At 37.2% G+C, this 15,338-nt stretch overlaps 1 protein-coding gene across 3 annotated transcripts in view; it reads left to right on the plus strand.

The window, feature by feature from the left end:
- The window catches only part of JMY (junction mediating and regulatory protein, p53 cofactor), an 80,327-nt gene that overhangs the window by 36,319 nt on the left and 28,670 nt on the right, over positions 1-15,338 (plus strand). For all 3 annotated transcript variants that reach the window (XR_016392710.1, XM_022594030.3, XM_022594041.3), the window contains exons 3-7: positions 4,828-4,978; positions 8,721-8,890; positions 11,728-11,893; positions 12,379-12,566; positions 14,893-14,979. Coding sequence is in view for 2 of the 3 variants with exons in the window: in XM_022594030.3 (XP_022449738.1) it covers positions 4,828-4,978; positions 8,721-8,890; positions 11,728-11,893; positions 12,379-12,566; positions 14,893-14,979 (762 nt within the window). In the remaining variant the exon portion in view is untranslated. The remainder of the gene's footprint in view (positions 1-4,827; positions 4,979-8,720; positions 8,891-11,727; positions 11,894-12,378; positions 12,567-14,892; positions 14,980-15,338) is intronic.

The following is a 15,338-nucleotide window of genomic DNA, read 5'->3' on the forward strand; positions in this document are numbered from 1 at the left end:
AGCTAGAAACTAGAAGACACCCTCACCTTTTCCCTCCCCTTTGTAGCCAGTCATGTCATTTTGCAATTCAGCTGTCTTCTAGTTGAAACTTGAATGTACTCTTCTTCCTCCACCCTTCCCCGGGACCAGGCAAATCTATAGGTGTCTTTATGTGAAATAGAAAAAGTCACCCACCTCCACCCTTATTCCAGCAGACAGATGGGCATATGCAGCAGTATGCATGGCTTGGCAAACGCCCTGGTTTTGTGCAGGGTGCAATTTTTACACCACTGGACCACTATATACTCTGCCATGTACACTATGAAATATATAGTGCTACCACTATACATTAAGGTACTTATCTCTTACCTCATCTATTTTTTCCTCTGGTTTCCTTGTCTTTAGATGTCTCTTACCTTCAAAAAATGCCTCATTTCACACTCTTACCTGGGAATAGTACACTTAATATTTGCTTTGAATGTAAAAGTGCATGAAATAGATGATGCCAAGTCTAATCATGTCATTCTCTTAATCAAGAGTCACCTTCAGATGACTCCTGGGCCTGGAAAATTCACATTAAGGTCTCTACTACATCAGTGTATTCACAAGTTTATCTTGGCATTTGTTTCACCTAAGAATTGGAATTTTTTTTAACTTACAATCTCAGCGAAGACAGAAGTAACACTTCAGCTTCTCATATAAAACCCAGTATCCAAGCTAGTGATGTACTTTATAATAAGCAGTTCCTTGCCAAGAAATTTGTGTTTATAAACTAGTCTCACTATCCTAGCTACCTAAACTGACACATTTTTTTCCATCTTAAAAACAGACACTGTTTTCTTTCTAGCCCTAAAATTCAAAACAGAGGTGTCATTGTTATTAGCACATGATCCAGCTGACCAATGCTGTACCTCTTCAAATTTGCCAAGTTAGGAAGAGAACTCAGTATCCTAGCTTAATGTCTTAGGTACAGTAAACTGTGATCATGTTTTTAAACAGTTGGCGGCAGCATTAGCTACTGAGTTTCAGAAGTCAGTTAAAAAACCAGCATTTAAAAAGCGTAGCATGTTTGTTTTCTGTATTTTTGAATATACATGTACAATGAAGGTAAAAATAATCTAACAACAAAGAACAGGTTATCGCCAAATAATTACCACCAGATTTTTAATATTATTTTTTCTCTTCAAAAAGATAATGCAAGGTTTCTCATTTCTGTACAGTGTTTAACTATGCAAGTGAAAAGGGTTTCTATCTTCATGATCTGAGTTAAGATTTTTTAATTTTGAGCACTGCCTGTTTTGGTTATTATGTTTCTGTTCCACAGCTGTGTCTGTTGGTCTGACCAGAAGATCAAATCAGTTATTTCAACAGAGGAAATTTTAAGAACCAGGTATAAAGTTGTTAACAAGGTAGATAAGAAGGCAACTCTTAAGATATCAGAGTTAATTGCAAAAGCAGCCACCACTCCTAGGATCGGGGGTTACAAAGGGAAGAGGTGGTAATTATTAAAGGATAGGTCCTGTGGAGCTGACCTCTGAGAAAGAAGACATTGCTCTTCTAGTGCTGGTGTGTCTGATCTCAGTGGAGAGGACCAGATCTCGGGGGATAGGGCACTGGTGGACAGGTGCCGGTTTGTCTTGGGCACACAAATGAGGTCAGTTCTGTGAAGGTTAAAAAACTGCAAACTCGATTCTGTTAACTCCTTCAAGAAGGTACTGCAGATGCTGGCATGAAGAAGCGAGTCTGGGATGATGATCACAGGAACAGCAAACAGGAAAGTCAAGTGATACAGATAGGAAGAAGCAAATCTTCTCTTTCCTTCAACTCTGAAATCTCCTCCAGCCCTTTCTGTTGGCAAAGGCTAAATGTGGTTTTCAGAGCCTGAACCCTAGCATCACAAGGCAGAAGGTTGAACTTCGGAGTTGATAGAATCTAAATACATTTTGACTTTCAAAGTCAGGGAAAAAACTTAGCTAACCTAGCTTATGGTCTTAGGTATAATAAACATACGAAGTTTAATCATGTCATTGAAAAGGACTTCCGTCATAACGTGCCGAATAAGAATTTAAATTTTTGCTACAATTTATTAAATTTATCATACTATCAATTTATTAAATTTCTTTTTCATACTTGTGAACACTAATCTTTTGCTTTTTAACTTGTTTTAAAAATCAAAGGTAATCACAACAGATGAAAGCACAAAAACCTTGATGGTTTTATTACAGAAAACAAGTTTTCTAAAACCTTAAATGTAAACTGAAGTCTAAATATGCCACTTACTATTGCTGAGAAGCCCTCAGTGGTTTCCAGTTGCCTGTCACATGCAATACAAACTCCTCAGCCTCCTCATTGATCTAACCTACTTCTCTAGTGTTATCTCCCACTACCTTCATCTGTTTTACTTAAACTCCAGCTAGGCTGGACTGCTCTCTGTCCTTTACCATGCATTGAACTTGCTTACTTACCTCAAGGCTTTTGTTCAGGTTAATTCTTACCTACAGCATCCCTTTTGGGTGGTTCTCTTTTCCCATATGCTCCCCATGTAACTGTCAAAATCCTACCCTTCCTTCAAAGCCCTCTGCAATTTATGGGCCTCAGTAAAGTTTGTCCTGATCTAAACAGCTAAATGTGTTCAAAGATTATGGTATCATAAAATACTTTCCAGAAAAGGTTTTAATCAATTTATAGTTCCACCAGCAGTATATTATGTGTGCCTGTTTCACCATGACTTCACTGACTCTCTTCCTACGATAAATGGTTTGTCACCCTGCCATCTAAAAACAGCTATCTTGTGTCTTCTCCCGTCTCCTCTACCAATTTATTTTTAACTGGATTCTTTTTCTTTTTTAAATTTTTATATTATTTTGGAGTATAGTTGATTTACAATGTTCTGTTACTTTCAGTTGTACAGCAAAGTGATTCAGTTATACATATACATAATTCTTGTTCAGATTCTTTTCATAACTGGGTTCTTTCTTCACAGGGGAAGACATAGGTTCTCCCTCTCAACCTGCTCTGTGATCTCCCATTAAAATAAAGCAAGAGTGCCTACCCTTAAGCCTTATCCTCTTCTCCACCCTTTTCCCCTCTATTCACTCACACAAATTTCTCAAAAGAGTATTATACGTGTGTCTGCATTTCTCTCCTCATTAAAAACATGTATGGAAGTGAATTTTTATTCACTCATTCAGGAAATATTGTAGATTACCTAGTTCATGCCCAGCAGTGTGCTAGTGAAAAGCAAGCAAGCAGAGATAAAAACCACTTGTGCATTCTCTGCCCTCATGGAACATTCAGAGCAGAAAGGAGGTGATATAAAATAATATAAAGTATGATTGTGATAAGACTTAAGAATGAAGGCTATGTTTTAGATTGAAGAGCTTATACTGCCTATAATGGTGAGTCAGGGATGACATCCATGAACCAGTAATTGAACTGAGGTCTGAAGATATGGTGGGAATTAATAGGCAAAAGGAATTTGCCTGTACTCCAGAACTGTTGTCGCCGAGTTCACGCTGTTAGGTCCATGGGTACTGGTTGTGTATCTACTTGATCCCTAAGCAGTGTTTGATAGTGTTGATTTCTCCTCCATTGAATCTTGCTACTTACATGATTACAATTCCTTACATGAACTCATTCACTCTCGTTGCTTTAAATGTCTTCTAGTGTGTCAAGGGTACCCAAGCTTATATCTCTGGACATGACTTGCAAAGTTAAACTTAGTATGCAAAATGAAATCCTTGGCAATTCCACGTACATATTTTTTCCCAGTAACCCTAGGATCATTCTTGACCTCTTCCTCTACCTTGCCACTGTCCCCTTAACGTTGCTAATTAATTGTTCTGTGTGTGCTGAGCACTACAGGGAGTGCTCATATGTTTTTCCCTCTTTCTGGAAGACTTCATTTGCTTAAGGAGCAGTATATTGTTGCTTCAAGACTCAGTCAACTGTTTTAAACTGTTCCTTTGATTTCTGTTTATTGTACTGTTTAGAGACTATGACCTGCATTATTTCTACTTTTGAAATTCATTATTTTTTAGTGGTGTATGATAACTTACTTGATCAATTTTTTTAAGTGTGCCAGGGGTGGCACATTTTTCTCTATAATATTTTTTCCCCATCATCCTAATATGGTGTTGTTGTTTAAGTTTTAAGTTTCTTTCTCAGTATGTGGTAAAGCAGTACAGAGGGTCCATTGCTGTTCTTCCTGGACTGTAACTTTCTTCCATATTAACATACCGGTTTAGCACTTTTCTGTATTTTAATATTGATATTGTTACTTCTGTGACATTCACTTGGCATACCTCTGTCCATCATTTGATTTTCAACCTTCCTTTGTCCTTTTGTTTTAGTTGTGACTCTTATAAATAATACATAGCCAGTTTTTCTGTTACTTATATCCAGAGCCCTTCAGTAGGCAGATAGGCTGATTTTTATATATTGTCAATCTTATTTTATTTATTTATGTCAATGATTAAATAAGCATTTTATTGGCACAAATAATTCTTAAACTGAAAATACAATTATCGTAAAGGAGGAAATAAATTTCTCATCCCAGCACTTGAAAATCATCAGTCTTAAACATTTTGTTATATGTCCTTTGTATATAGAAAAGGGAAGGATGAAGAAGAAGATAGAGGAGGAAGGGGGAACAATTTCTGCATCAACTGTCTTCAACATTATTGTTAATTTAATTGTTTTGTAAATTGATAGCTTCTACTGCAGAGCAGGGAAAAACCAGTATTCTTTGTTTTAGTACCAAGCACAATGCCTGATATATAAATGTTCAGTAAATGTTAAAAGAGAGAAAGAAATGATCTTTTCCATTTTTCTTTTTTCTCTCTACAGATTTCTATAGAGAATGATTACCTGGGTCCCCGAAGAATTGAAAGTCTACAAAAAGAAGATGCTGACTGGCAGCGGAAAGCTCATATGGCTGTGCTGTCCATTCAAGATCTTACTGTCAAATATTTTGAAATAACAGCTAAAGCTCAAAAAGGTGAGTTTCCCAGTAGAATTATTTTTGTTAGGTATTTTCAAAAATGAGTGGTTTAAGTATTTTATGTTCGAAATAGTTATATAGAAAAGAATTAAAGACCACTCATAATCCTAGCAGTTAAAGAAGACTACTGTTAACAACTTAAGGTATATCCTTTCAGTCTTTTCTAGGCATATGTGTTTACATATAGCCCACCTTTAAAAAAATTAAAAGTGATGGGTATTAGTATAGCATAATTCAATTCTGACAATAATCGTTCACAGTTACAGACGTCATAGCTTAAAGTCCCAGTCACCAGCAAGACTCCCTGCCCTTCAGACACTACTTGCAAATTTGGGGTGTCCTTAGGCCATCTGTACGTCTAACCAACTGGCTACAAATTTGGGGTTCCTACAGCCCTTTTAGGTTCAAAAATTCACTCGCAGAACTCAGGAGAACACATACTTACCATTACAATTTATAAAGGATACAAATCAAGCCAAATGAAGAGATACATCTGGCAAGGTCTGTCTGGCAAGGTCCATTCCTTCCAACTCTCTTCCATAGGAGGCCACAGAAATCGTTCCACCACTCCCTGAGAAGCAGTTTAAATTATTCATTATTTTAATAAGCTCTCTATTTGTATACCTGGCATTAAAGTCGTTATTCAGGTTATTCTTTCAGCAAATCCATGTTTCCTTAAAAGTTTCACTCGAAGCAATTGTGCTGAATGAGAATACTTTCCTTGATTCCTCAGCATCATTTGGCATTGTCATTTAAAAAAAAACAAACAGTTTAATAGATGAAAAGTAGTACCATGTTTTTAAAATTTGCATTTCTTTGCTTATTACTGAGTGTTCATCTTTTTTGTTTTCATGTAATAATTGGTATTTGCATATCTTTCCTTTTTTCCCAGTTACTGTCTTCTGCCTATTTTTCTTTTGGGCTGTTTTCCCCCTATTGATCTATATAAGATCTCCTTGCATTCTCTATATATTAGAAGAGGAGTAAAATAGGCCTTTATTTCCTTCCTTATGCAAAGCCAGGTGTAGCCCAATTTTACTGCTTAGCTTTTAAAAACATCTTAAATGGGCCCTTTTCTGACAGGTATATGTATGTTAGAACATTAAGGTTTTTTAAACAAATTTAACATGATTCCTTGTAAACACCAGGACTGTTGCCTTCAGAGCTTTTTTACATATAATGATCACCATAGGGTGCTATTACATGGTTGTTATCCTGTTAATGTTATCAGTCATCTTAGCAAGAATCTATTCTTGCCAGCAGAGGGAGAGAAGAATCTGGGTTTTTTTTGTTTTTTTTGCAGTACCGGGCCTCTCACTGTTGTGGCCTCTCCCGTTGCGGAGCACAGGCTCCAGACGCGCAGGCTCAGTGGCCGTGGCTCATGGGCGCAGCCGCTCCGCGGCATATGGGATCTTCCTGGACCGGGGCACGAACCCGTGTCCTCAACCACCGGGCCACTAGGGAAGCCCAAGAATCTGTTTTAGAGGTGTTCCAATATTGTTCTAGGGGTATTCCGAGCATTCTGTATTCATAATTTTCTACATTATCTTCATATTCCTGAGCTGTTGGAAAATAACTCCAGGTGAAGTGAGCAGCAATTAGGCAGAAGAATACATTCTATCTAAAGATGTTGGAAGACAAAGTATTGACTAGCTCTTGTGGTAGGTAACAACCTGAGACTGAATTAGGACAGGGAACTGCTCCACAGACACAGTCCTTAAGTGGGAAGCAAGAGATAAGGCTCCAGACTATTTTTGTTTATGCAGAATGTTTGACTATATGCTGTGATTACAAGTTCAGGTAAAAATGATAGAAGCAGCAGACTAGGTATTTAAGCAACCTGGGTACTCATATAACTCTCCTTTTATAGGTGTGTAACCTTGGTCTTAAGTCACCAAGTTTCACATATCTATGTTGAAGGTGTTGATAATGCATACCATGCCTATTCTATAGGATTGCTGGGCAGATAAATAGAACACTTGGAAAAAGCACTTTGAAATTAACACAACATCGTGCAAATATGAGTGATTGTGGTCACGTGTGCATGAGGGAGAGAAGAAACAAAACAGACCATGTATTTGATTAATATTGCCATGTGAAGTGAGAGAAACATTTAAATATCTATTATTCTCTCATTAAATTTCCACAAGTCTTCCGAGGAGGTACTGTATTTCCTTATGTTTATTATTCAAGGGAATTTAGCCCAAGAACAGTTAAGTTTCTTCTGAAAGTTACATGTTGATGGGTAGAAGTGAGAATTTAACTCCAAGCTGTCTAACTCCAAACCCCCTGCTGTTATTTTTTCCCCTACAGTGCACTACTGTACTGATCTTATGGTTGCATAAATATTATCATACATTTTTAAAAGATAGAGATTTAAGATGGCAGAATCATTTGCTATGTAAGCAACAGAAGTAGTTATTATTTGTTAGAAACCCTAAAATAAAGGATCAGATCAATATTCAAATATGTTAGCATTTAAAGGCCAAAGAGAAACCAAAAGAACTATATTGAGAGGAGATTCTGAGTAAATAGATTGCTCATTTGTCATAAGAACTCAACAGATTTTTAAGACTAAATCAAGAAATGGTGACGTTCTTGAATGGAGGTAACTACCCAGGAGCAGGTTCCAAGTTGGTTGCATTTAGGCATTGGGACTAAGGGTGGGGGGAGAGCTGAGCATGAGAAACTGCTCTTTTCCACTATCAGCCTCTCTGTACAGTTTTAATTTTCAAGTATGTACTCGTATTATTGTCAAAAAATTAAAATTGAGGCAAATGTTACTGAGATACTTCTTGCAAAGAGGGTTATGATATAGTTGCATTGCAAAAGTATTAATCACTTACCTGTGAACGTATTAAAGAAACTACTAGAGAATGTACACTAATCTAAAGACTACATTAGGTACTGCGTAATCAGATTGCCTGACTCTTTTATGATAGTTAAAGCATGTCTGACCTATTAGGCATAAGGACCATAGGATGGTTGGGTTCATTTGTATAAGGACCCAAGATGAGCCAGCACCATGCTATTATCAGTGATAAACTTCTTTAACTGGAAGATACTAGGTGTTTGATTGTCAAGAAATGTTTCTTGAATGAGGCCTCTATTGTGGCAAACTAAAAAGTTCTTCCTTTTTCTGTGTGGTGGCAAGGAGAAGTTGGGTGTCTTCTTTGGGGCTTAGTTAGTTAAGCCCAGCACTAACTGATTCTGCTCCAGCACTAACCTTAGCAGAATCAGCTCCATGCTAATGTCTAGGATTTATTTCATCCTACCATTATCATTAAAATACGTTTGGAGAACTCAAAAGTATATGAATTTAAATAATTTTTAAATACCCTTTAATAGTTATGGTTCTGATTTCAACTAACATACCTAGGAAAAAGTATAAACCGTGACAGAATAAAGTTTTATAGAAACTTAGAAATTTAATAACACTGGACCAATGTGAAAAGAGTATTTTTTTAAGTAAGTTTTAAAATTAACCTGAAAGCTCAGTTTCATCTTCAGAAAGTTATCTCTGAGAATGACTATTGAAAATTCTTATTGGAGACATTAGAGAGAATCTAACATACTGTTGAATTATATTTTAGAGCTGTTATAGGTAGTTTATCATGAGGGTAGCATTTGTGTGTTTATCTTTGAGTGTGTGATCAGTGGAATCTAAGACTTTCAGTTCTTTAGTATCAAGTTGTTTCATGTCTTAATGTCTCAATGTCTTTTAAAAAATTATCCATAGCTGTATATGATCGCATGCGAGCTGATCAGAAGAAATTCGGTAAAGCATCATGGGCAGCGGCTGCTGAACGCATGGAAAAACTCCAGTATGCAGTTTCTAAGGAGACTCTGCAGATGATGAGAGCTAAAGAGATCTGCTTGGAACAGAGGAAACATGCACTAAAAGAAGAGGTAACAGGGCTTCCCTGGTGGCGCAGTGGTTGGGAGTCCGCCTGCCGATGCAGGGGACATGGTTTGTGCCCCGGTCCGGGAGGATCCCACATGCCGCGGAGCGGCTGGGCCCGTGAGCCGTGGCCGCTGAGTCTGTGCGTCCGGAGCCTGTGCTCCGCAGCGGGAGAGGCCACAACGGTGAGAGGCCCGCGTACCGGGGGAAAAAAAAAAAAAAAAGGTAACAAAAGCCGTGAGAAAAATATATTTAAAATTTTTTTTTAATAAGATGTGCTATTTGACTTTTTTTTGGTATAAGACTTAAATTTTTCTGACTCTACAGGCAGTTGTTAATTTTGCAGTACCTCCATGAGATGATGATAACTTTCACAATGGGGCCTCTGATAGAAGAGTTAGAGTTACGGCATTTTCACAGCATGCCAGCATGACTGTAGGCAGCAACTGTTAAAAGAAAAAGGAGCACTCATTTCCTATCGCCCCTTTGGTCCTCCCCACACCTAGGCAACTATTTTCTGTCTCTATAGATTTGCTATTCTCGACATTTCATATAAATGGAATCATAAAAGATGTGATTTTTTAAAATGCTTTTTCCCCCACGTAGTGTAATATTTTCAAGGTGCATCCATATTGTAGCATGCATCATTACTTAATTTACTTTTTTTGGCCAAATGATACACCACATTTTGTGCATTCACCAGTTGATGAACTTTGGGGTTCTTTCTACTTTTGGAGCTGCTATGAACATCCATGTGCAAGGTTTTCATTTATCTTGGTGTGAAATGCTATTTAACCTATTGAGGAACTATCAGACTGTTTTCCAAAGCAGCTGTACCATTTACATTCCCACCAGCAGTGTACAAAGGATAGAATTTCTCCACATCTTTCTTTACGTTACACTAAACAGTCTTTTATATATATTATATATATAATATATATATATTATATATATATATACAATAATAGCCATCCTGGTGGGTGTGAAGTGGTATCTCGTGGCTTTGATTTGCCTTTCTCTGATGGCATTTATGTCCAGTATCTTTCCATGTGCTTATTGGCCACTTATATATTTTCTTTGGAGAAGTGTCTATTCAGGTCATTTGCCCATTAAAAATTTTTTTGTGTGTGGGGGAGCTGTGCTGCTAGGCTTGCGGGATCCACTGGACTGCCGGAAAACTCCCTAAAATTGGGTTTTTTAAATCACTGAATTGAAAGAGTTCTTTACATATTCCAGATACAAGTCTTATCAAATATATGATTTGCAAATATTTGTTCCCATTCTGTGGCTTGACCACATTGCCTTCTAAATACATTGAGTATGTATTTGTGAAAGTTGTATATTCTCTAGAGAAGAACAAAATGTCATCACTGCTTTTATTAATACAGCTTTATGTAAAATATATTCTATGAATGTGCATATGCATGTCTCACTCTTGTTTAAAAAATAGTGTATGAGGTAATCTGTAATATTTTAAGGGTACGATCTAGAAAAATCTTTTTGTTAATGGATTTTAAATTATGGATTTAGATTTGTTAATGGATTTATTTTTCCCTTACATTTTCTGATTTGCTACTATTGTTAAAGGAAAAATTAGAACATGTTCTGAACTTTTCCACACTATTCAGAATTTTTTCACAGATTTCAGCTCCATCTCTCCTTCACCTGAGGCATTTCCACTCTAATCTTCTTTTCTAGTTAGCTTTCTCCTTTATGTTACTAGGTATCTGGAATTTTCTTAAGGTCTTGAACTTTAAAACTTGATATGCTAGCATTTTATTGACTGAAATAGAGTGCCACTGTCTTCATCAGATTGACTAGCTTTATTCTAACCAGGATGAATTGTAATGACAACATAGGGTGCCTAAAAGAGCTGCTGAGGTAAGATTTATAACTATGTGCTATTGCAAGAACATTTCTTACTGGAATTGGTCTCCTATGGTAGAGGAAGGGTGAGGCTGAAATGGGCCAGGGAGTCTGGCATGTTTATCTGTGGGGTCATTTTCCCTGGGGTTATCCTTAATAGTACCTTAGTAGTCTGTTTTTGAATGTTCTCGATTGTGTTTGAATTTTTCAGAGGATTTGGTAAAGCTGTCAGTTAGTCATTCTTGCCAGGTTTATGCCTGTTGAGTGATCCAGTATATGCATATTGTGCTTTTTATGTGTATCTGTGATGATGGCTGCGCTAGTTTCATTGGCATTAATTTAACATGACCACATGACTCAGGAGAAACAGACCAAATGTGATTTATTAAGCCCATCCCAAACAAATCCCTTGCTTTATAGTACAGTACAACTCTGTGGTTTAAATCATGGGGAGACTTTTGTTCTTTAAAAAAAATGTTGATATGTCACATCTCCTTAGGTTATTTTAAAAACAAAAACATTTTCCTGATGTGACAGTGGTATTTGCCATGGTATAATGCTAAACATCAAACAGTTTTCTAAAGTAACACTGCAACATTAAATATCACCCAGGCAAGCAAAATTACATTTGACTTAAAAATTTTTTAACCACACTTAGGAGTAAGTACTATTCCTTTTTAACCGAGTCTTGATTATCGTCATTCTCACCTCTTTTAAGTCACAGACTCTTGTCCCTTTATGAATTTGAAAGCTAGGAACACTGTACTCAGAGAAAAATATACATGTTCACACAGCTTTATACACAAATTTAGTAGGTTCTTAAATTATCTGTACACGAGCCTCTGATCCCACATCGTCTGCTGGTGTTCAGTTGCTTCATGGATTTATCCTGTCTGATTAGTTAGTATTCATTTCTAATCATAGCTTAATTCCTTGTTCTCTCAAACTAGATATGTTCTTATTTTTATTTTCAATGCAGATGCAGAGTTTGCAGGGCGGTACAGAAGCCATCGCTCAGTTGGATCAATTAGAAGCTGATTATTATGATCTGCAACTTCAGTTGTATGAAGTGCAGTTTGAAATCTTAAAGTGTGAAGAGTTACTGTTGACAGCACAACTGGAAAGCATCAAAAGACTTATATCGGGTATGATGTGTGTCTAATACATAAGTCCACAAAAAGACATTTGAATGAATGATGGAATTTCCCCATGTATTTGTTTGCGTACATAGGGAAAATGTACATGGACACCAGTTTTATTTCTTCTGTTGAGGCTAAGAAGACTTAATGTGAAGTCAAACAAGTGATTTAGTAGATGTAGCAGTGCAACTATGTTATTCCTTCCTACTTACTTTGTAAGTAACTTGCTTTGTTGCTTCAGCCAGAATCTGTATTCTCAAATTTTTTATTTGGGAGACAAGGTTCTTGGCATTTTACATTGAGCACTTAACTATGTGCCAGACACTGGCATACACATTCCCCCAAAGAGGTATATTTCCTAATCACTATTTTACAAAGGGGTAATGGCTTTGCCTGAGGTTATAGGATCAGTGAGTGGATCAGAGCCCTGTTCTGTCTGGCTCCATAGCCCATGCTCTTAACCACTACCCCTTGTTGCTGTTTTGTAACAGAAAAGAGAGATGAAGTGGTATACTATGACACTTATGAAAGCATGGAGGCCATGCTGGAGAAGGAAGAGATGGCAGTGTCTGTGCATTTACAGAGAGAAGAGCTACAGAAACTTCAGCAGAAAGCACGCCAGCTGGAGGCAAGACGTGGACGGGTTTCAGCCAAGAAAGCATACCTCAGAAATAAAAAGGTATAATAGGTTACATATTAATTGAATATAATCTTAATTTTACATCTTTTATTCCATTAAGTAATCTTTTATTTATTTATTTATTTTTCCATTACTTAATCTTTGACCCATATCCAATAATTCTAATGCAATTTGTCACTAATACACACACCTTTTAAAACTGAGTAAGAGTTATATCTTCTCAATACTTGGGCCATTATATTGACATTATATGGTTGTCTGAGCATTACCCTCTTAAACACAGAACAGCCAGTGGTGATATGCTGTTTGTCTCAGCCACCCAAAGGTGACTCTGATCATGACTACAGGATTCCACGTAATGCAATTCCCGGCTCCTTTTTATTTTAAGGAGGCCAGGGATGCTCTACAATTAAGTTGACTGGTTCTGACCTCAGTCTTCAAGGAAATCTTTATTTATATATAAAAGTGTGTACCAATTTAATCTATATTCTTCACTCTTCATTCTTATATTGAACTAAATCTGAGGTAGGGAAACTCAGCCCTGTAGATTCTGCCCATTTACACCGCAGCCTCTGATCTGCTGTGACCTATCACAGCACACAGCCAAGGGTCTCTGAATGGTCTTACCCCCTGTCCTCCCCTTTCCCTGCTCCCAGACCCCCAGATCCAATGGCTTAGGTGACAGAACTGCAGAGGGAAGGAGGAATGACAAAAGAAGGCTGGAAAGAGAGGAACTTAGAAACACTGTTCTGAGAAGAAAGATCGATCATACTTTACCAAAGATCAGAATGACTCTCTTTGTAACAGCACCCTACATTCCTTGTGGTCTGCATGTCAGCATCCCCAGGGTCACAGGCTCCGTGGTTAATCTGGCACCCACAATAGAATTTCATACCCAGGGGTAGTTCTCTGGCTATAAGTAAATCATGCCCTGCTTCTCCTCTTGAAAGAACAAAGACGGTCTCTGGCTGTGCCATGAGGACTTGAGGTCTATGCTTTGTGATTAAACTTTTCAAGAAGAATAATAGAAATAACATTGTTCTTTATGTATGTTATCTTCTTTTATTCTCCCAGTAGCCAAAAAGCATTCTGATACTTGATTTGGTGGCAAACCCAGACGTGAACATTTCTTGGTCCTACTTACTTTGTTCATCTGTTTTCACTGCAAAAACATCAGTAATACTTATTATGGGGTGCTGTGTCAGATCCTGCTGGAGTTACTGGGCAGTAGATGGTGTATGCAACATATCACCTTTCTAAAATTAAAAAAAAATTAATTTTGAAACACATCTGAGTTCTGTTCTTGATAAGGAATTGTAGACTTGTATCCTCATTTTATAACCAAAGGAACTAAGGCTTCCAGTCGTTAAATAAATTACCTAAGGAAAAGCAGCTAGTATGGGTCAAAGCAGGATACTATCCTAGGTCTGTGTGACTTGGAAGCCTGAGCCATTATATCACTATATCATGCCACTTCTCCCCCTTGGAGACTGCCTTGGACAGGTTCGATCTGTGATCAATACTTGTTAGGCAGTAGAGTCAACACAGTGTGGGTAAAGATAGGAAGGAGATAAAAGAGCTGCTTTAAAATACAGCTTCCTGGCCTGAAAGGTTATTCGTGTATGACTTAACGAGGTTATAAGAGTAATCTTTTGGTATAGCTTTGAGAGTGTTAGAAACTGTTTATCTGGAGGACTTCTCCAGAAGGACCCAGAGAAAATGAAGACTTAGCATGGTGCCACGAGGAAGTTGCCAGATGATAGGGTATGTGTAAAGAGCACATATCTCTTAATATTATTTTCATGTAAATCTGTAGCATACTATTATTGTACTTTCTAGTCTTTAAGGTCTCTTTTTAGCTCTGAAGTCTATGATCAGAAGATTCAGATTTCATGATATTGTTTAAACCAATCCGGGCAAAATCATGTTCTTTAATTCATCAGAAAGCACTTAAGAAACAGAGTTTAAGTCAAGAGTTATTGTGTCCTTTTTTTTGCTCAGACTAGTTTAAAGAGTACAATAATACTTAGAATCTTCTGGCCACAGTCTTCAGATTTGAAAGAGACTTTTGAGACTCTCTAGGTACACCCCCCTTCCACTCTACCATGCCCCATTCCTTCCCTTCCAAAAAAAGGGAGAAATCAGGAATTCTACAGATGTTAAGTAGTTTAATAAAAGAATCTTTTAAGATCCTAATTATTTGGCTTATGCTGCTTTGATATTCCGGATGAGAAACCAGAGGTAGCTTACTTGATATTTTGCTGTGTAGGTATATGTTAAGATTAAAATTTAATTTATCAAATTGAATTAGATTTTGAGTCTTTCAGGTTTCACTTATATTAAAACACATTTCATGTATTTATAGGAAATTTGTATTGCAAAACACAATGAAAAATTCCAACAGCGCCTTCGGAGTGAAGATGAATATAGAACCCACCACACAGTACAACTAGTAAGTTTGCACTCTGAAAGACTTAGAATAAAACTTCGAATTTTACATATCTCAAAGTGAATAAAATCTGTAGAGAATAAGAAAATGTTACAGCTAGATGTTAGCATTAAGTCACTGTTCAGCCATTCCTCAGTGTCCATGGGGAAATTGGTTCCAGGACACCTGCCCTTCCAACTCCCCCAACCTCCCCACCAAAATCTGTGGATGCTCCAGTCCCTTATATAAAATAGCATAGTACTTGCATGTAACTTGTGCACATCCTCCTGTATTCTTCATCTCTAGATTACATGTAATACCTTATATAATGTAAATGCTATGTAAGTAGTTGCCAGTAGGCAAGTTCTTCGAGTTTTGCTTTT

The sequence above is a fragment of the Delphinapterus leucas genome, chromosome 3 (assembly GCF_059928025.1).
Source record: "Delphinapterus leucas isolate spDelLeu-1000000601 "Yukka" chromosome 3, BTC_Dleu_Yukka2, whole genome shotgun sequence".
Taxonomy (NCBI): domain Eukaryota; kingdom Metazoa; phylum Chordata; class Mammalia; order Artiodactyla; family Monodontidae; genus Delphinapterus; species Delphinapterus leucas.